Genomic DNA, 21662 nt, shown 5'->3' with positions numbered 1-21662 from the left:
CTTCTGTTTCACTTTGTCATTACGCACACCTAATATTTAACCAGCCTTCAAAGAACTGTGTCATTTCTTTTCCCCAAGCCAACCAAAACAAGTTTAAACCTGTCCATTTCTTTTTGAACTTTGAGCAACACCATATCTTACTTTGTGCTTTGGCCTGACTGTGGGCCTGATTTTGAGAAAAAAAGAGTCTCAGGCAAGCTGTTTCTATATTACCTAAACAAGCAGAGTTCAAACATGAACCAAGCTTTCACTATATCCAAAAGAGTTTTTCTGCATTGGAGAGTCATTTGGCTTAATCCACATAACACAAGCTGAGAATGTGAATGATAAGGGAAATTGGTCTGAGTCATGAATTTGAATCTGGATCCCAGGCCTCTCCTTCTTTCATTTTGTGCCTTTTATTTTAAATATTGGACAAATAGAAACAGTGAGAAAAATCAGGAACCTTATGCAGCAAGTACCAGAACTGGACTGCAGCTTCTGCTGTACAATGAAACTAAATAATAGTGCAACAATCTTGTGCCCTACAAATATTAGAACAAAAATACCCATATGCTTTACCACACAATCCTGTTTGGGATGTAAAAGCAAAACTGAAGTACATGAAAATATTGGTCAAAATCTTCGAATTTAGAAAGATCAGAAAGACAGTACTATTGAGATATAATGAAGCACATTTTTTTTGCCACGTTCTGAGTACAGAAAGAAAGAAAAAAACATATTAAAGAATGAATTTCATCTTGTAGGGTCAAAAGTCAGGCTATTCTCCAGCTCTCTATTAGTTCAATGTCTTGAAAAGATTTTATGCCACAATTTCATTCTTTTTGTCCCCTCCTCCCGACCCCCTCCCAAGGAGGAAAAGCAAGTAATTCTGTTAAAAAGTAATGTATCAAAGCAATGTCTCATGTCTTCCACCGGGGTCAAAGGTTTGTACTATAGTGACGTAAAGAACAATGAGGTTGTGTGTGTCTGCTTATCTCTCATTTATGAGTTCCTCTAACCCTCAAATATGAGTTATTAGAGAAACTACCATTCTGCATTATCATCACCTAAATAGACTGTGCTGAAAACTATATAGTCAGTGGAATCTTGGCAAAACTATTTCCATCACTGGCTGAAAAACAAACAAACAAACCAAAACAAAACAAAAAAAAAATTTACTATAAAGAACATTAGAACATTATACATTATATAGGGAACATTCCTGTATACAACCTACTGACTTTGTGTTCACTGCATTGAAATTAAATATAATATATTGTAATATATAATAAACATAAAGCCAATATTATTTTGTTATGCATTGGTGTTTGCTACACATCATTAATTTTTGAAAAGAAAGTCCTTCACTATTTTCTTTCTCATAGCCCATTAATAACAAACATTTCTGATGTCACTTTCACATGAATACATTCAGTTCAAGAAAAACTGAAGATAAATGTGGTTCCTCCCTTTCTGCCAGCTTAGGCGTACAAACTCTTGTGTTATTTTGTTGTTGTTTCTTTTTGTTTGTTTGTTTAGTTTGAGCTATGACATACCCATAAGAAAATTTTTATTCTTACACAGATCTACATTAGCAGCATTATCTGTGTTCTGAATGACAATAACTCCTGACTAGTGTAAACATTATTGAATCTTTTCATATGCTGAGAAAATACAGCTGAATCAACATAAGGACTTACCTCTCCTAAGGAAAAAAGTCACATTAAAAGGTATAGTTGCAACATGGTAGTAACTGAAAGTACATGTATAACCCTAACAACATTATTCTTCTGCTACAAATGATAGGTTATTTTTATTTTATTTTTTGTCAACTGCCCTTATTATTAAATAATAATCAATACAATCCCATAAAAAATACCAGTAATACTGAATGTAAAATAAGTTAATCTGGTTCTCCTCTTTCCACAACTCAGAATCTTCTAGACCATTGATTGTCCTGAAGAATGTAAATAAGAGAGTATGTTTCACTTAATAAATCACACTTAGAAATGAAGTTCATACTGCTGGGGTCTTCATAATTGGCAGTGTGAAAATAAAATGGCAACATACTGAAAATTGCGATTTTATATTAATCTGCTTTTTATCACAAATGTTTTGGTGCCATTAGTATCTGTTTAAGTCATTCTGCAAGAAATCATAATCAAGTACAAATGAGTGTAAGCTGAATACAAGCAGGACAAATATTTTCTTCCCTTAAAAACATACAATTATAAAAGATATTTTTAATATAGCTGAGAAAAAATGTGTTTTTATGAACTAGTCAGTTCTTTCACTGTCTTTCAGCCACTAGTACTCAAATAAAAGTTTTATTCTAATAGCTTTTCAGTGCCATGCCTATTCTCTTGTGATTATCTTGTTTGTGATACCACAGTCTTATTTACACAAGAAAGATTGTTCTCCCTTTCGTGAATCAATCCTTCTTGAGTGTGCAGGGAACAACTCAGCTCAGTGACACCATCTTTGTCTTGGACCTCACTGGGTGTCTTTTGGTAGTATCATGCACTTGTTCTGCAGCAAAGAGTTTAATAAGTAGCAGAATGAGGCATTTAATGTCTCTTCACCCGTGCTCAGACCTTGTATTTTGAAATTACTCTGAAATGGGGAACGGGTACTCTCAATTAAAGGGGTTCAAACTTATTCAAATGTAGGAAGTGTAATAGAATTTGGAAACCATAACCTGGAATCCAGCTGATTTGGCATAGAGTCAGAAAAGAATGTCACTGCAGGGATATGTCTATTGTATCAATATCACGAAGAAGAATCATTGTTCTGCCAGATCTATCATATTACAACTGGATGTTCAGGCTGCTAGGAAGAACTACACTCTACACTCTGTTTATTGGTGGTGTTTTTTTTTTTCCTGTTGTTGCTCTTTTATTTTGTTTTGTGTTTCCTTTTTTATTTTTTTTTAAATAATAATTGCAAGTATAAAAATAGAGGAGTAAAAAATATTAACAAAAGTTCAACAAATACGGGAAAAAAAGTTGATCATCTAATAGAGAAATAATAAAACTCAGATAGGAAAAAAATCCTAAATGTTTTAATGCCAGTATAGGTACAAAATTCATATCTTTCTTTCCTTTGAAAGTATGAAATATTTCTAGTCAGACATTGAACTTGTCTGTATGTAATATGTTTCTTTGTTGAACAGCTGGATATATTAAAAGCTTAGGTACATCTCAAAATCTCAAAAGACTGAAAGGTGGCTATGATCTTAATTTTTTTTTTTTTCCCTAGAAAATACATCTATAATTTTAATTAAAACACCTAACTGTGAAGGAGGACAGAATACAAGTTAAGTGAATCATTCATCTGGACATGATCATAACATTCTTAAACAATTCAGGATAGAAATAAAATTTAAATGTCTTAAGTGGTAAAATTAGTTCTGGAAATAAAAACAGACATTCAGAATCTATGGTTAAAAAAAAAAAAAAGAAAAAGTTTGAAGTTTTAAAAATGATTTAAAAGTCTCATTTTTATTTCATAGCTTTTTATGAAAAAGTATTAAACTAATAATTTGTAAACAGTGAATTAAATAGGAAATTTGCATCTATTTAAATTTTGTAACACCTTTTGTACTCAAATAATATCAATAATGTAGCAGTGAAAAGATTTTAGGTGAAATGTTCAATCTTCACTTTTGTAATTGTCCCATAGAAGTTCACAGGACTAGAGAACTGTTTCTGCATCTTTACCAGACTTAAAGGAATAAAAAAAAAAAATGCTATCATATACATATATACATTTCTGAAACATCCTCTTTTTCTTTCTTGGTAGAAGAGGAAAAAAAAAAAGGAAGAAGAAGAGAAGAAAATAAAAGAACATGAAAGGAGAAGTGATATTGTACTCTAAAAAATACCATATTTGAAAGACTCTGTGTCTTTCCTGACATTATTATGTAGTCGTCTCCTTCTGTATTTTCTCTCCCTAATAATAGTTCTGAGTACCGGTGCTGCAATAGTTAACATTATTAACAAATTATTAACATTATTAACAAACCTCTGCAAGAGGTTTACTTCTGAGACTGGAATTTGCAATCTCATAAATTTTTGATGGTAATTTAAGACCTATGATGATTATCAAGAAGAAATATGATGATTATCAATAATCATCAATAATCAATAAATGATGCAGATGCAAAGAACAAGGAGATAGGAGATGAGTTGCTTTTTTTTTTTTTTTATGTACTTTGACTAAGTTTAATGGACATCTTTCATCTTCTCCCACAAAGTAAGAGCAGGCACTACAGACTCAGATGAGGTGACCATAGAGTTCTGTCTGTGTTAATGTACAGAGCTGCCTAGGGCAATCAGGATAGCTGGGGAGAAGGAAAATGATGCGCTGCCCCATGACAAACAAAGCACTGTCATGCACACTGTCTCTGCCAACTCGTTAGCACATTAGGGATATTTCACACTTTTACACTCAAGTGATTTTCAGCTGTTAATAGGGGTGTGTCTATGTGTCTGCCTCTTCCTCTTTTGCAGAGCTAACCCTGTATAGGAACTTTAAGGTACTCATTCGTGTTTAGGTTGGCACAAATATCCTTTTTGTCTTTGAGCTACCATAAAAGCCAAATATATATTATCCCTGAATGCCTGATAGCAAGAAGTTGATTAAGTTAAACTAATGGCTTTTAGTTCATTGCTATATGCAGTAGTTGGGGACTCACTGATATTTCAATGATCAGAGCAAATGTTCTTGGACTGTGAAAATGTCTTTTGTGGCTCATGTGTTTCTGATTACTTTCAGAGGATGATTTCTATCAAGATAAAATTATCCTTTAGAATAGGTTATTTTACTCAGAGATCAGAACGATTAGTTTGTATATCAACTGAAAGTAGATATTGTTTACGGCCCATGTGCACATATAATATAAAATGTGATTTTTGTTCTGTAGTTATAAAAAGACAATGTTCAAAGGTAATTCAGGTACTTCTTGTGGTTCAGCAGCATTCAAAACTTCAGACAAATAGTTCTGGAAAGATTTTATACAGTGTCCATCTAGTTCCCTTTCCTGTCAGCTGTACAGTTATCTTTCCTGGTACATTTATCCAGCATATTCTTGAAGGTTTTCAGTGATCTCCCATCTTCTCAGACAGTCATTTCAAATGTAAAAAATAGTCCTTTACTATGGCTTATGTTTTTCCAATCAATCTAATCTTACTTGTTACTGTTTGAGAACATTACATCTCTCCAATATGAATGACAAGAGATATTCCTTCTTTTTAATTTCTTGCAACTGAGAACTGTGGTGATGTGGTTTCCCCTTTTCTATCACTCACATGCACACATAAATAATATACCCCATATTCTCCTTTCTATATTTCCTCATAGATCATATTTTGTAAAATATTGATCATTCCTTTTGCTAAAAAATATTTAGAGAAAATACCTAAATATTGGTCTCAGGTTTTATGAATATTTAGTAAAATATTTAAATTTATTAATAATAATATTGAAAATAATGATAGTGTTATTTTAACTTTCTCATTACAAAAATTATTTATCTTCCCAAACACTTACTTAAAAGTGGCATATTTTCCTCTACTAAGACTAAATTAACAAAAGCATAACAATCTTGTTTGAACAAATATTTTGAATAGATAAAAATAACTTTAAAGCAGAAAAATAAACAGAATATTAAGTAGTTGAGAAGTTTATAAATATTAGACAACTGTATCTACATAACTAATCAATTAAAATTGAACACTTTCTAACAATATTATATATCATTAAAAATTTTAAAAGAAAACATCATACTAACAGATTTGTAAGTAAATAATTTGATGAAAGAGCATTTATATTTGACTTAGTGAACAAACCAAATACTTTCATAGATAAATCCCTGTTAGATAAAAAACTTTCAAGATGTACGTAATACATGATATTAAACTATGTTTCAAAAATTTAAAGTGATTTTTTTTTCTTTACTGCCTCGTTCAACCTGAAGAAACTGGTATATGACATGTCAAAAGCAAATTATCAAATCTACCTGACATGGTCATTTGAAATTTGGAGGGCTAGCGTATACTTGATATATTCCTATTTGGAAAAATGAGTAAAGAAGATTTAAAAATTGTTCACAATTTTAAAATCAACCATTATTAAGTGGAAAAAAAGCAGAATTTCTGCCTTAATCTAAAAGTACTCATTATTGTCTGCTATAACAGTGGATATGTGGCCAGAAAAGAAAATCATAGTACCTTTTATGTTGCTGGTCATGACTGAGTTATGCTTTATTCTTCTCCATATAAAATGATGTTTGATTTGACAATAAAAGGCAACAAATTACTTGGATTATTCTTCCTTAAACCTTTTGTAGTTTTCAGCAAGGAAATGGAGCAGAGTAGGAAGAGCTCCCTGTTAGTAGTGATGTTTTTCAATAGGAAAATTTTCTTAAGGTTGACTTCAACATCAGTTTCACACCACTCTTCAAGCATATTTTCTTTAACAAGATGGTTCTCTGCAGACACTTGTAATTCAGTAACAGCAATAGAAGGAGTGATATGAGCCTTAGCTATCTCAACGTCTCAGACTCTTTCTTCTTTTCCAATTAAAACCCACATTTTCAAGGGAGTTAAGGTTTGTCTTACATGTTTTTTCTTGTTTTTGAGGGAAATAAAACTTGAAAGAATTCACTATTACAGAACAACTAAGATTTGTTAAGTAGGGCTACATGCACTTTTTCCACTGGAGCTCTTTTCTTCTTCACACACCCAGTCTTCTTTTTATGCTTCAGTGACTTTCTCCTTCAGTCATCCAGGTAGAGTTTAAATAGTTTTCTCTATCTGAAAAATAACACTGAAATCTGTGCAAGTCAGGGACGGTTTCTGAAAGGTGTATGTATGGTTGGATCATTATAAATGCATGTTATGAATGTATTTCTGATGTATATGTAATGACAAAAACTTTTAGGCAAACGGGTGCAACAGTATATAAATGCTTTGATTTTTTTTTTCTCAGCAGAAATATTTTTCATAAAATTGAGGTAGGACAGCATTTGACAATGGTGTGGAAATTGTTTGCATCTTGCCACATCACCTCATACTAATCAGTGTTGTTCAGAGAAAGAATGTTCATCCATGTTCTTAAATTTTACACTTTGGACTATTGTCAGTTACATTGCCTAAATTAAAATTTTAGCTGCAGCTTTTGTTTGATGTTCATTACTTACACTGTATTGATTTCTTTGGAAACTGACATGAAAAGATTACTTTGGAAAGAGTCTACTGCAGGACTGTAAGGAAAAATTAGATGTTTGGCATTGCTGTTTGGATATCCTAATGCTATGACTAATTTCTTGTATTTTGTGTAATGAAATGTAATGATTTGCCCTGATGACGTTTCCTACAAATCAATAAGTTTAACATCAACAGATGATTCAAAGTTAATACATTCCACAGTCTAGCTGCACTCTTTAAACAAGAAATAGTACTTGAGCACTTTGGGACACAACCCAAATAATTGGACTTTAAATGTGAAATAATTATACTGTGAAAGGTATTTTTCTCATAATTGAGATAAGCCCATAACTGCACTTCAGTCTTATTACAAAACTGTGCTCAGGAGAGAAAAAATGGATGTGTTTAAATAACATTCTAAGACATGGAAAAAAATAAATAAATTGTAATTTACCATAGGAAATTGAATTGAATGAGCATAGAGTAAATTCCTCGATAAATAAGTGATCACTTATAAGGTTCTCTGAGAATTCTCCAGTGGGTCCTCATTCACAGAAGGCAGGTGAAAATGAAATTGATTAGCAGGCAATCTTCCTTGGAGCTCTTCTTTGTATAGACATAGGGCACAACCTAACTGTGCAGGAAGAATCTGAATTGCAGTTTTGAGGTCCTTATAAATGACTTGCAAGAAAAAAAAAAAAAAGGAAAAAAAAGGAAGACCAGCAGTTGGCTGTGCATCAGTGGGTGGAGTGGTCTGGAAAAAAGCATGTGGAAAGAGTAGACGAAGTCTTGTTCATTAGCATAGGACAGCTGAGGGTAGGAACATAGAAATATAATTTTTAGAATACAGATGAAGGATGGGTATCTTCTTTTACACTAAATCTTATAGCACTTTCTATGCATTTGTGTGGATGTTGAACTTCACTGCATTTAAGGACTTTTTTCTCTAAATCTATATGGCATATTTATTTTTTATGTTTGATTTTTCACCTGATCATGATATAACCATAGCTGAGGAAGGATAACTACAAAGTGGACTGTTTACAAAGAATGTCCTGCTGACACTTTCAGAATTGTTATAACTGTATTCCATAAATATTTTGGGAAAGGGGAAGAGATTAAAAAAAAAAAAAAAAAAAAAAAGGAAAGAGGACTCAATATACTGGAATATACTGGCCTATCTTGTCTGTACAAGTGTACAAGACAAACAACTTGTCACACAGGAATTTAAATATTTTTAGTGTTAGACAAACTGTTAGGATATGTATAATACTGGTTTTGTGTGTAGTCACACGCTGTTTTTTATGCTGTTTCTATTGCAAGTATTTTAAACATGAAAATAACACCTACCTAATGACAGTTTGAAAATAGGTAATTTTCAAGTAAATCTTTGCAAAAATTAATAGAGCTCAAGAAAGTTAACTGATAACAAAGAACACAGGTACCTTTTTAGTTTGAGCTGTTCATTCAGTGACAGTCCATTTGTTCTTTCATTGGAGTAGGTCTGTAAGATAGTATTTCAGGATCTTTGCTCTGCATAAAGGCAAAGGTTTTATAAATTTTTGGTTTTATAAAACAAACAAATAAACAAATGGACAACATAGAATCACAGAATGAACTTAGAAAGGACCTTGACGTTCCAGCTGGGCCAAATAGACCAAGTTGCTCAGGGCATTCTCAGGCTGTTTTAAATATTTCCTGTCATGGTTTCAGCTAGGATAGAGTTAATTTTCTTCCTAGAAGTTGGTGTGGTGCTGTGTTTTGGATCTAGTATGAGAATAATGCTGATAAGACACTGATGTTTTAGTTGTTGCTGAGCAGTGCTTACACTGTCAAAGACTTTTTGGCTTCTCATACTGCCCTGCAGCTAGGAGGCTGGGGGTGCACCAAAAGCTGGGAGGGGACACAGCCAGAACAGCTGACCCAAAACAGTCAAAGGGATATTCCACACCATATGATATCATGCTAAACATTTAAGATGGGGTGACTGACTGGGGTGGGCTGGTGGGGTGATCAGCTGCTTGGGGACGTGCTGGGCATCAGTCAGCAGGCAGTAAGCAATTGTATTGTGCATCATTTGCTTTGTACATATTATTATTATCATATAACTATTTATTATTATTATTATTATTATTAACCTTCCTTTTCTGTCCTATTAAACTGTCTTTATCTCAACACATGAGCTTTTAATTTTTTTTCCCCTGATTCTGTCCCCCATTCCACCAGAACACAGTGAACAGTTGTGTGGTGCTTAGCTGCGTGATGGGTTAAATCACAACGTCTCCAAAGATGGAGGTTTCATGGCCTTTCTGAGTGCTGCACCATCCTCATGGTAAAATTCTGAAGTTCAATCAAAATTTTCCTGTGTTCTAACTTGATTCAGTCTCCTCCTCTCCACGCTGTGCAAACTCCATTTCTCCCTGCCTCTCCTTACACTACAGGAGCCTCTGCTGTAGTCATCATGGTGGGCTGCTAACTGAAACTCATTTCAGTTTGACAGTTTCTTTCTTGTACGGGGGAGCTTTAAGCTGAGCATGGTACTCTGGATACTCTTCACATTCAGCTCATTGTTTATCAGGTCCTTCAAGTCTAGCAAAAGTCTTTGCAAGTCTCAGCAGAGGTACTCCAGACAGGACTCAGCCTAAACAGTTTTATGCAGTTAATCCATATTAGGTGCAGAAGTTTGCCTTTGTGGAACTTTAGGAGGTGTCTATCAGCCCATTTTTCCAGGGTGTCAAGGTTGGCCTGCAGAGGCTCTGCCCTACTGAATGTCAGTCACTCTTCCTGCTGCTCTCCACCCCACATGCTGTTTGGTACCATCCCCAAAATATGCTGAGAGTGCAGTCTATCTCAACATCTGCATATTTCAAAAAGCAATTTAACAGTGTTAACCTCAGTACTGTCCCCTGGAAAACACCACCAGTAACTGGCCATAAGTTGGACTTTATATTACTGACCTCAATCCTTTGAACCCAACAGCCCATTTTTAATGCATCTTATAGCCAACATACCCAAACCATATCTCTCTAGCTGTAAGGACAGAGTAGGTGAATATGTCACAGTTGAAGTCAAGGCAAACAACATTCACAACTCTTCCCCCATCCACAGAGGCAGTCATTTCTTTGTAGGTTATCATGTTGCTTAGACACAAACTGCCTTTAGTAACTCTGTGCTGAATTCTCTTAATTGTTTCTCTTCCTTCAGGTACTTGCACATAGCTTCCAGAAGGATTTTTTTTACATTATCTTCCTGAGGACTGAGATATGGCTGACCACTTCTAGTTTTCTGGATCTTCTTTCCTGATTTTCTTGAAGTTGCAGTTAAGGTTTTCTTGGTATATTTTAAGTATACCAAGGTATGCTTTAAAGAGCAAAGACTTCTTTACAATATGTATGTAAGCTGTGTTAAATAAGTAAATATTTTATATTTTCAGACTGCGGTGAGACAGGCATATTTTATCTATATGAGAAAAGTTGTCTTTCTTAGTCCTGGTCCACAGCTATTTCAAATATATGCATGCTAATAAGTGGTTGTAGAATAACGTATAAATACTCTGACAGAATCCATTCTGAAGACATAAAATAATTAATACATTAGAAAGCATTAGTCAAATCAATTTAACCTCTCCAACTGGCTGAGTTTCCATTTAATGCAAAGTATAACATCCCCTCCAACATAATTAGTCATCTTTAATTACTTTGATATCAGAATGCAAATGGTAAAATAAAAAGCTAAATAAGCTAATTACTGTACTCTTTGTATTACATTAGTATAATAAAACAATAAGTTCGTATGGTTAATATAAAGTTTTTTTTATTGTTGATCTTTTTTAATTGTATGCAGAAATATGTTTGTGTTTATATACAGATTATTATTATTAGTAGTATAATCCCAGGAAATATATTATGATGATTATTATGATGATTATTATTATTATTAACTCCCAGGAAAACAGGGTTCAGAACATGTAAGGGCTTCTTGGGAAGACAAACACCATCACCCCGAACGTCCGTCCCCGCCCCCCCCCCCCCCGCCTTCTTTACTCCAGCTGCTATTGCTGAGCATGACCCATACAGGGTGGGACATCCCCTTGGCCAGCATGTGCCAGCTGTCCTGGCTGTGTCCCCTCCCAACCCCTGGTGCACCCCCAGCCTCCTTGCTGGCAGGGCAGCACGAGGAGCAGAAAGGTCTGGGCTCTGTGCGAGCACTACTCTGCAACAACTGAAACATCAGTGTGTTACCACCATTATTTTAATCAAAAATTCAAAACACAACATTTTGTGAGCCTCTATGAAGAAAATTAACTCTGTTCCAGCCAAAAACATTACACAACTACAAACTGATATATTTTATGTAATATAACATACAAAGATCTCAATATATTCAGTCAAAATAAAATACAGAGAATATCAAATGCATTGGTGGAAAATATGCTGAGAGAATTAAGGCATCTTATACAAGCTGAGAGTCTGCCTTTGGGTGATAGAATTGCTGTGTTTGGCAGTATAGTATCTTTACTTGAGTGGGTAAATTGTCATTGTTTAAATACCTAGCTACACACATATTTTAACATATATACTTGTGTTTACAGAAGACCAATGATTCTGTAGAAACAAACCTTCCCTTTCAGAGTCCTTGTTTTATCTTCCAATACATTGCTTTTACTTTTGTCTCTTAGATGTAGCATGAAATGTATATCCAAGTAATATTGTTACTCCAGAACAATTTATATTTTTACTAACTTTTAACATTTTATAAATGACTCCATATATAAAATTTGAAGGCACTGTCATGGACCAAAGTGTTTGTTAGCCCACCTCAGTGACTGAAGGAGGAATAAAACAGATGGAGCTGGTAACTGTCAGAATGAACAGATATGAAGTTATAAACACCAATTATTTTTAAAATATTCTTTCTTCAGAAGCAGAGTATTATATATGCTGAATTATATATGCCAAGTAAATATATATGTAAATACATTATGCATACTGAGTATAATGTTGAGTTATATATATTTTTTCTGCACCATATCTGTTTGGAATTAGCAGATGTTAAAAACAATGGTGTGCTACATTTTGTCAAAAATGTAGGAATTAATCCTGTAGAACATAATGTACAAGATGTGCTGGTAGCAGAGGAGAGTGCTGTGTAAAACCTAGAGGGGATTATGGTGGTTTCTACTTAATTTTTGTTTCTTTACTGATGTCTCAATCCTTAATTGGAACAACTGTATACTGAAACATATTGCATGTAATTTTCAAACTGTTTGTGATTCATAATTAATAATATTGTGGAACAAAAATTAGAATTTAATATGTCAAACACCAGCTGATGCAACCATAATCCTCTGAGAAGACCTACAAATTGCTAAAGCTGATTCTATCTTTTAAATTACCTGTGGACACCTAAAATATTCAAAAAATTAAGTACATGCTCTGTGGATCATAGTGAATCATTGAGCTACATTTCCTGTGATTCATAACAAAACTTTGAGCTATTATTATTCTGCAGCAACTATTTACATTTTTTTAAGACACTTATAATCTAAACGTTTTACATAGACATACACATATATTTTTATATAGCCAAGCATATGATAATTTTTTACTCTGTCATATTTCTGGAGATATTTATTGGTATTTAAAATACATTATATAATTACAATTATGATGAAACAAGCATTTCTGGAAAGTTGAGAAAAAATATAAATTTTAAATAGAGCACATATATTTGAACTTTCAATCCAGGACATTAAGAAATCACAAGATGAGTAATTTATTTATTTATTTATTTTAATATACTTGAAACAATATCTATTTGTGTCTTGATATTATAAAAAATATTAGATAACATTTGTCATTGTCTTATTTGATTTGTAATTGTGCAAATGCAAAATTATGTGGTATGTCGACAGTCATCATTCACCAGGTTCTGACTGTACATTTAAGACTTCATGTTCCTACAGACTGTTTGGGAGTCCTGATCCTCTGGGTTACCTTGCAGACAAGGAAGCTTATGTGGTCCTTGCTTTGCAGTTTGTGGCCAGAGCTGATAGGTGCACTGTCCTAGAGAAACCCTTCCATACCATAAGAGTCACAGCTTTCTAGATGCACAAAACCCGTTTCGGATGCAGGAAGAACCTGGAGTATAGTAACTGAAACATTTTAGGTTCAACAAGAAAGCATTTTCTGATGAAACTTTCCTAAAAAGAAAATCTGTCAGAAAGTTCCTTATTAGATCTCTTCCTGCTTATTTATTCTGGTGTCCTTCTTACACTTTCAGGGCAGTATGCTAGCATTTTCACTGCTTTTTGACATTCATGAAGCAAGGTAGTGTTTCTGTAGTGATTCCATGCAATACCCAGAGGATTATATATATTCTGACTACCAGCTGCTAGAGGTATCATTGCAAGGCAAAGATTATACTTTAGCTCAATATTTCTTCAGATTAATGTTACTATATTATTTTTCACTTTAACCTTAGCTCTGAATTTCACAGTTTTGCAAAGCTTGTTTTGAGGCATATTGCAACACTTTTGCAATATTTCTAAACCTAACTTTTAAGTACGTACTCGAGGATTTAATTCCTGGTTCATGGTATTTTAAAGCTTTGAAATTATGTGAGCCGCAATATACAGTAATATGGCAGATTTTCACTTCCTTAGAAAGTAGGTCAATTCATTGGATTTTTATTTATTTATTTATTTATTTTTTTGAGCAAAGAGAATAACAAGAGTTTTGAAAGTCAGGCAATTAAATCAAGTGGAGGAGATATGTGGTGGAATTTGTATAGCCCTTCCCAGTCATTTGAGACCTTTATTGCTTAATGCTGTCATGAAATATACAGTGTACTTAGTTTACTTCAAAATTTTACATAACTTTTATATAAAGACACAATGCAAAATAGTACATTTAGAATATGCAACTTATTTACCTCTGTTAACAAGGCCATTCTTGTAAAAAAAAAAAAAAGGTAGTAATATTTAAACAAATTTTAAATAGTTGTACACAAGTAAAAGCAACTATGGTCTTAGTAGCTCACATAAAACTTTTTATTATGATTTTAATGTCCACAGATGTAATTGCAAAAGACATTCTGGTGACTCATAAGATAGTAGAAACAACAAATCTGATTTTTATAATAAAAAGACTTGAAAACCTAATGCAAGTATTCCTAAAACAATCATGAGTTTTATTGTTTTAATTTATTATTAATAATTAATTGCTTATTAATTAATTAATTATTGTTTTAATTTATTATTAATCATGATGTTATCAACTAAGCAGAATTGTCATATTATAATTTCAATATCGAGTAAGTTTGTTCATTACAAAAATAAGGGATGTTGTAGGTTACATACTATTTAAAATATGTAAAGAGCTATTGCCAGTATAATGGTCTTACCTATATATATATTTTTTTTCTAAAAAGGATTTTTTTTTCCATAAATATAGTATGATTCCTAACACAGAGAATGCTGAGAATGCTGCAGTGACAAATACAGTAAGAAAGGCTTATTTCTGGAGCCTACTCTCACTGTGGCTGCTGATGGTACCCAGAACACCCACTAAACCTTCTCCAGGTAGGTGTTCTCATGCTCATTTAACTGCCTACTAGTCATAATTGCAATGTTTGTCCTTACTTACTGATCACATCATTCTCTGGAGAATTAATTTATTGATTCATTGATGTCTTATTTTATAATGAAATTACTTTTTATCCTGCTTGACTGATTCACTGCTTTGTTGATTGTTCACTTATTTATTTTGTTTAGCTAATTATTAATCCTTAAACTTTGCCTGTTTAATACCACTCCATTGCCTGTGTATTTTAATTATAATGAGTTCTGCAACCTAATTGACTCTGCACCTACATGATTTTCTCACTTAATTGTGTTTATACAATTAATTGGTTGATTTATCCACCTCTAATTAATAATTCACTGAATAATTGTATCATTTGCTGGCACTGAGTTACGTAAAGATTTGGTAGCCATAGTCACATACTACCAATATTTGTCCAGAGCAGACCATGTCTCCTTCTTCTCCATTACGTTTTTTTCATCTATCACTACCTCCTCTACCTTTTTAATGTCCTCACTGTTTTGTTGTGTGTTTTTTTTTCCTCTTCAAATTAAATACATATTGCTCTTTAACATTGTCAAAACTTCTATCTACTAATGCATATTTAAAAAATATAGATTAAAATTATTCCCCCCAGGGAAGAGCATGACTACAGAGGATAAGAAAAAGGTTGAGGTTCTTATTGCCTTCTTTGTATCTATCTTTACCTGCCAGACCACTTATCCTCGGGGTACTCAGCCTCTTGAACTAGAAGTCTGGGACGAGGAACAGAAGAACCCACCCACAGTTCAGGTGGAAACAGTTAGAGACCTGTTGTTCCACCTGGACTGTCACAAGTCCATGGGGCCAGATGGGATCCACCCGAGGGTGCTGAGGAAGTTGGCAGATGTGATTGCTGGGCTTCTTTCCATCATCTGTCAGCGGTCATGGTCACCTAAAGAGGTCCCAGATGACCGGAGACTTGTTAATATGACGCCCGTCTATAAGAAGGGTCATAAGGAGGACCCAGGGAACTACAGACCTGGTAGCCTGACCACGGTGCCAGAAAAGGTAATAGAACAGGTCATGTTGAATGCAATCACACAGCATATGCAGGACAACCGGGGGATCAGGCCCAGACAGCATGGGTTCATGGAAGGCAAGTCCTGCCTGACCAACCTCATCTCCTTCTATGACCGGGTGACCCCTCTGGTGGATGAGGTGAAGCCTGTTGACGTAGTCTACCTACACGTCAGCAAGGCCTTTGACACGGTCTCCCACAGTATTCTCCTGGAGAAGCTGGCAGCCCATGGCTTGGACAGGTACACTTTGCTGGGTTAAAAAACTGTCTGGACGGCTGGGCCCAGAGAGTAGTGGTGAATGGAGTGAAATCCATTTGGCGACCAGTCACCAGTGGTGTTCCCCAGGGATCGGTGTTGGGGCCCATCATCTTCAATATCTTTACTGACGACTTGGATGAGGGAACTGAGTGCAGCCTCAGTAAGTCGGCAGATGACACCAAGTTGGGGGGAAGTGTTTATCTGCTGGAGGGTAGGAAGGTCCTGCAGAGGGACCTGGACTGGATGGGTCGATGGGCAGAGGCCAATGGGATGAGGTTCAACATGGCTAAGTGCTGGGTCCTGCACTTTGGTCACAACAACCTCATGCAGCGCTACAGGCTTGGGGGCAGAGTGGCTAGAAAGCTGGGGAGAGGAAAAGAATCTGGGGGTGCTGATTGATGCTCACCTGAACATGAGCCAGCAGTGTGCACAGGTGACCAAGAAGGCCAAAGGCATCCTGGCTTGGATCAGGAATTGTGCAGCCAACAGGACCAGGGAGGTGATCGTCCCCCTGTATTCTGCTCTGGTGAGGCCGCACCTCGAGTACTGTGTTCAGCTTTGGGCTCGTCAGTGCAAGGAGGACATTGAGGCACTGGAACATGTCCAGAGAAGGGCTACAGAGCTGGTGAAGGTGCTGGAACACAAGTCCTATGAGGAGTGGCTGAGGGAACTGGGGTTGTTTTGTCTGGAGAAGAGGAGGCTCAGGGGAGACCTGAATGCTCTCTACAACTACCTGAAAGGAAGGTGTGGGGAGCTGGGGGTCGGCGTCTTGCAGATAACTAGTGATAAGACTAGAGGGAATGGCCTCAAGTTGCACCAGAAGAGGTTTAAATTTGAAATTAGGAGACATCTCTACTCAGAAAGAGTAGTCAGGCATTGGAATGGGTTGCCCAGGGAATTGGTGGAGTCACCATCCCTGGCGGTGTTCAAGGAAAGTCTGGACCTGGTGCTTAGGGACATGCTTTAGTGGGTGATATTGGTGGTAGGATGATGGTTGGACCAGATGATCTTGAAGGTCTTTTCCAACCTTAATGATTGTATGAATCTATGATTCTATGATATCAGATACATTGAAATATCTAGTCTTATATGGACTGTCCATAGCAATGCTTTTGAAACTATCTCATATGATTCCACAAGCATTTTACAGGCACATGGACTATTGAATCTATAACTGAATAGGCAGAAGTTTGAAAAACAAGTCCAGAATAGTTACCATTATTTTTCTCTGACAAACTGAAAGGATACTGAAGGTGGAATTCTGGGATTAAAATCTGATACCAATCAAAATATCATTAAAACTTTTGATGAATTAGTAAAATATATGTTAAATCTGCAGATGAAAGCAAATCCATGTAGGTCTAGTGGCAGACAGGACTAGGCTTCATAATTATATATATATTGGAAAAATAATATACAAAATATAATTAGAAAAAGATTCAGTTTCTTACACTTATACAAATAAATGCAAGATGGAGGATCATTAATTTAACAGTTTTGCAGAGAATTACATGCAGATCATAACAAACTTAATGGTTCAGTATGAGATCACAGTACCATGCTGTTATGAAGAAGACAAACAAGATGCTAAGATATGCAGAATGATCCTTTATTTGTAAAACACGCAAAATAATCTTAAAATGTTGATCTTCACAAGTAAAGAAGGAACTGGAGTAATGTGACTGTGAAGTACTGTTCAAGGTGTCATCTTTCCAAGAAGATTTAGAATACAGTGAGAAAAGCTATGGCATACCTATAGGTTATAAATAGGTTTAAGGAAAGCTTGAAGGACTTAAACTTATTAAGTCTAGTGAGAGTGAATTGAGGCTTTTTAGTTCTAGGTCATAAGTTGTTCTTCATGTACTCAACTGATAGTTCAAGAAAGTATGGCCTTAAATTGTAGACAGGGAAATTTAGATAAGATATGAGAAAAAGCTTTCAAACTATTGTTGCAAGTTGGGTGATTCCTTAGGCAGAGTAGAAAACTATGATTCCTTAGGCTGAGTAGAAAATTCAAATAGCCAGATGTGGTTATGTGTGTTGATAATGTCACATGATCCTTCCTTGACCAACTCACTGTTTTGCCATAATATTTCATAGTCTTCTATATGTTTATTTTTTTCTATTCATGTTCCTGTTTCGTAGGTTAGAAATTCAGGGAAAAGCATGTTCTTCCACTTTAATTCTGGAGTATTAACCAAATAAATACATCTCTGATCTGGGATTCAGTTTAGTGCAAGTCACACTATTTAGGCTCACTAACTCACTGAGCAAGTTGTCATCATTAAATGAAAACTGGGAGTTAAAATGATTTCTAATGGCAAAAACTGGGACATGTCTTTATCTCAAGGAAATACCTGTCACTCATTGATGTATTCTTCATTCATTTAAGTGAAATAATAAAAACCTACATTTCAATTCTAATTTTATCAGGATTACCAGTTCTTATGTTTGAGAATATTTAGAGCCAGCATGTTCCTTAAACCATTTGTTTCCAAGCCAAAAGCTGAAGTGCTTACTATTTTCAGATGACAACGAAAGTACTATGATCTTTTGAAGAAATAGTATAGCAGAAGAAATTTGGGTACTAAACAAATGTGTTTTAATCTTTCAAGATTAAGCATATATGGACAATATATTTTGAATGTTTCACAAACCTACTTCACATGTATTTTTTAGACTTGTCTTTCCTAGCTGTAATTCTAGTAGAATCAATAAAGCTTCATATTCGACACAAATGTAGAAAATAAATGACAGTTCAAGGTGCTAGAATATGAGTTTATGAAAGAAAGGGGCTAGTTTTTGTGTCCCTGCTTCATGCCAGTCCTATACCAAATCTAGTGTCAGTCTGTGAGTCCAAATGGACTCTCAGAAAGCATTAGAACAGCTACAAAATCACAAAATAAATTTAGGGGAAATATAAATATGTACCTGCATTTTCCTATCTAGCAATATTCCTCCCCGTATCTGCATGCAAACACATTAAATACACTTATTTCTTGTTAATCCCTAAAAACTTATAACTTGCATTTGAACACTGCTGAAATCTTTGCTCAGAAAGTAGAAAACCTTCATGATTCCTTTATAACTGCTTAAAAAATGCTAAGTGGTTTGAATGCAGACTGTAAATCCATGCAAGCTCATATGGAGTTTTGGTTCTTTATAGATAGCAGAAAGTGTTCTCAGATCACAAGATGGAAACAGCCAGTGGAGTTTTCAGTACACAGAGACCTGAGATAAAAACAAAACACAGTATTGTCATTTTATAACAGCTTTAATCATGCATAACAGTTTGTTCTAATGAATATGTATGAGACACTGATGAACATGAATGATTGATATCTATGATTCACAGAGTGAAGAAGCTTATCTATATGCAGATTAAGTACCTCATAGAAAACTATTCTTCCTCTTCTCCCTCCCATTTTGGCAAACTTCCTGCACCACCGAATGTCAAAACTTGGATCTTTCCTGCAATAACAGCTTTATACTCATAAGAACAGATCTTGTCAATTCTCTTCAAATAAAACTTAAATTTGAGATTTCTCAGAATATTTTGGAAGCTTATATAACAGCTGCAATGCAGATCATTATTTTAAATTATTGAGGAAATGTAATATCTGATAAAAAAAAGAAAAAAGAAAAGAAGTCTAACTAGGTTATCTTTCATAGTAATGTTAATATATTTAACAAAGCTAATATTAGAACTTGAATTATTGTGTTAAAACATTCTGAATTCATTATATTAGTTATGATCATGATACAATAATACCTATAGGTTCAAAACTATTCGTTGAAGATATTCAGTCTTGGAGGAATTAAGCCTTTCTCATTGCAGTCTGATATTTCTCTTATATAGTACCAGTCCATAAAAAAAATGAACACTGCCTCCTGAAATTAGACTCAATTTTGTGTGCTTTTATATAGCATGGATTCCTAAAGATCAAAACATAAAGAAAATATTGGGCTAAATGAAATAATGAGATCTGTTCATAGTTTCTATGTGATTTAAATCTTTAGTTTCCCATCACACAAGTCCTATGTCTAACTTAAAATATGCCATGCTCCATCTGTTATTCTATGTTGGAATACAAAATGAGAAGTCAATTGAAATCTTAAATTCATATATTTTCATTGCATTTAATACACTATACAGAATAGAAGCAATTTGGGAGGTAATAGTGAAAAATATTCCATAATATCACGTTTTCAATTGGGAATGGAAGATAAATTAAATTTTAACTCAGTAATGCTGGACTTGACCTGTTTAGATTTTTCATAGTTCCTGAGGGCAGGAAAAGGAAAACAAATAGTTGGTATACAATGAATCCATGTACAAATAATATATGTTTATGTAAAATTTAATTATATTTTTCATTATTATCTATAATTTTAAAGGTTATAGAAGTGAAACTTTGTTTTTCTACTGCATGTCATATTTTAAATATTTAGATTGTTTAAAAAAAATTAGCAGCTTTTACTCTCAGTAAAAGAAAATGCAAAGGATATGATCTATAGGTGAATAGAAAATCCTAGTTACTATTTTATTGTGCAAGAACAATACTTCTCACTTATTTTTAGCCAGTATTCATATCAACATTTCCATTATCCCAGCACTCTGCATGTCTACTGAATCTCTAAAATTACTGCAGAAAATGTCCCAACTGAAAAGCATCCATGAGAACCTTATCCATATTTCATGTTCTCGTGTCCCTTGGTTGCCCAAAAACTACAAACAAAATCTTTTCAGAGTCCTTTAGATGAGATGAAAATTAGAATAACTTGGGCTTATGATTGATCCGAGCAGAAAAACTGCTGCAAAATATCTTAGTTTTTTCAGACTGAGAAATATAGCCAGGTACCCACACATCCAGGTAATGAAAATATAACAGCACAACTGTTCCAGGGAAGGAAGGTTTTTACATAAAAGTAATCTTTTTTATTAAAAATACTATTATAGTTGGAAAGCATAGAAATCTTTTTGGACATACCAGATCTTCTGTTCTGAAACTGAAACCAAGAAAAAAACTTCTAAAACTAAATACAAGAGTAACTTTTCTGACCTTAATTGGGTATATAGAGAAAAAGAGATTTGGTATCTAAGGCATATATGAAAGTTGATATGAGTTTAGAATGAGGGCAGTGAAGGGTGATAGGAACTTTCTCTGGGAAGAGAGATGTGGTCTCTAGGTTGTGAGTCATGAGTAGTGGGAGGAAAATATATTCTGTGATAAATTCATAGCTTTATATAGTCAACGTTCTTTGGTGGGTGAACTTTAGTTACAAAGTTTGCCTTTGCAATAGGTTTTTAGGTCTTTCTTGATTATCACAAATGACAGATGATGGATGGGGTAACTGACTCGGTGTTTGGCAAGATGTGTTTCCAACTGGAAAGACTGTTATGTGTCTTTCTCTATTCTCAGTTTGTGTTCATATGTGATCCTTAAAAATTGTATCTGTATTTTTCATGAGAGAATTTAGTGCTTGGATGTAGTATATACAATCTGAACAGCAAAGAACTGTGGGACCCTGGGGCTGAAATATTTCTCAATTTCACCACAAAAATAATG

At 34.4% G+C, this 21662-nt stretch overlaps 1 protein-coding gene across 1 annotated transcript in view; it reads left to right on the top strand.

Annotated features, from left to right (window-relative positions):
* The window catches only part of LOC118259865 (translation initiation factor IF-2-like), a 101357-nt gene that overhangs the window by 46950 nt on the left and 32745 nt on the right, over nucleotides 1-21662 (top strand). The window contains exon 3 of the mRNA XM_050708771.1: nucleotides 14645-14772. Coding sequence (XP_050564728.1) covers nucleotides 14645-14772 — 128 coding nt within the window. The remainder of the gene's footprint in view (nucleotides 1-14644; nucleotides 14773-21662) is intronic.

The sequence above is a fragment of the Cygnus atratus genome, chromosome 2, assembly GCF_013377495.2.
Source record: "Cygnus atratus isolate AKBS03 ecotype Queensland, Australia chromosome 2, CAtr_DNAZoo_HiC_assembly, whole genome shotgun sequence".
Taxonomy (NCBI): domain Eukaryota; kingdom Metazoa; phylum Chordata; class Aves; order Anseriformes; family Anatidae; genus Cygnus; species Cygnus atratus.
This window is presented reverse-complemented; position numbering and strand designations above follow the sequence as displayed.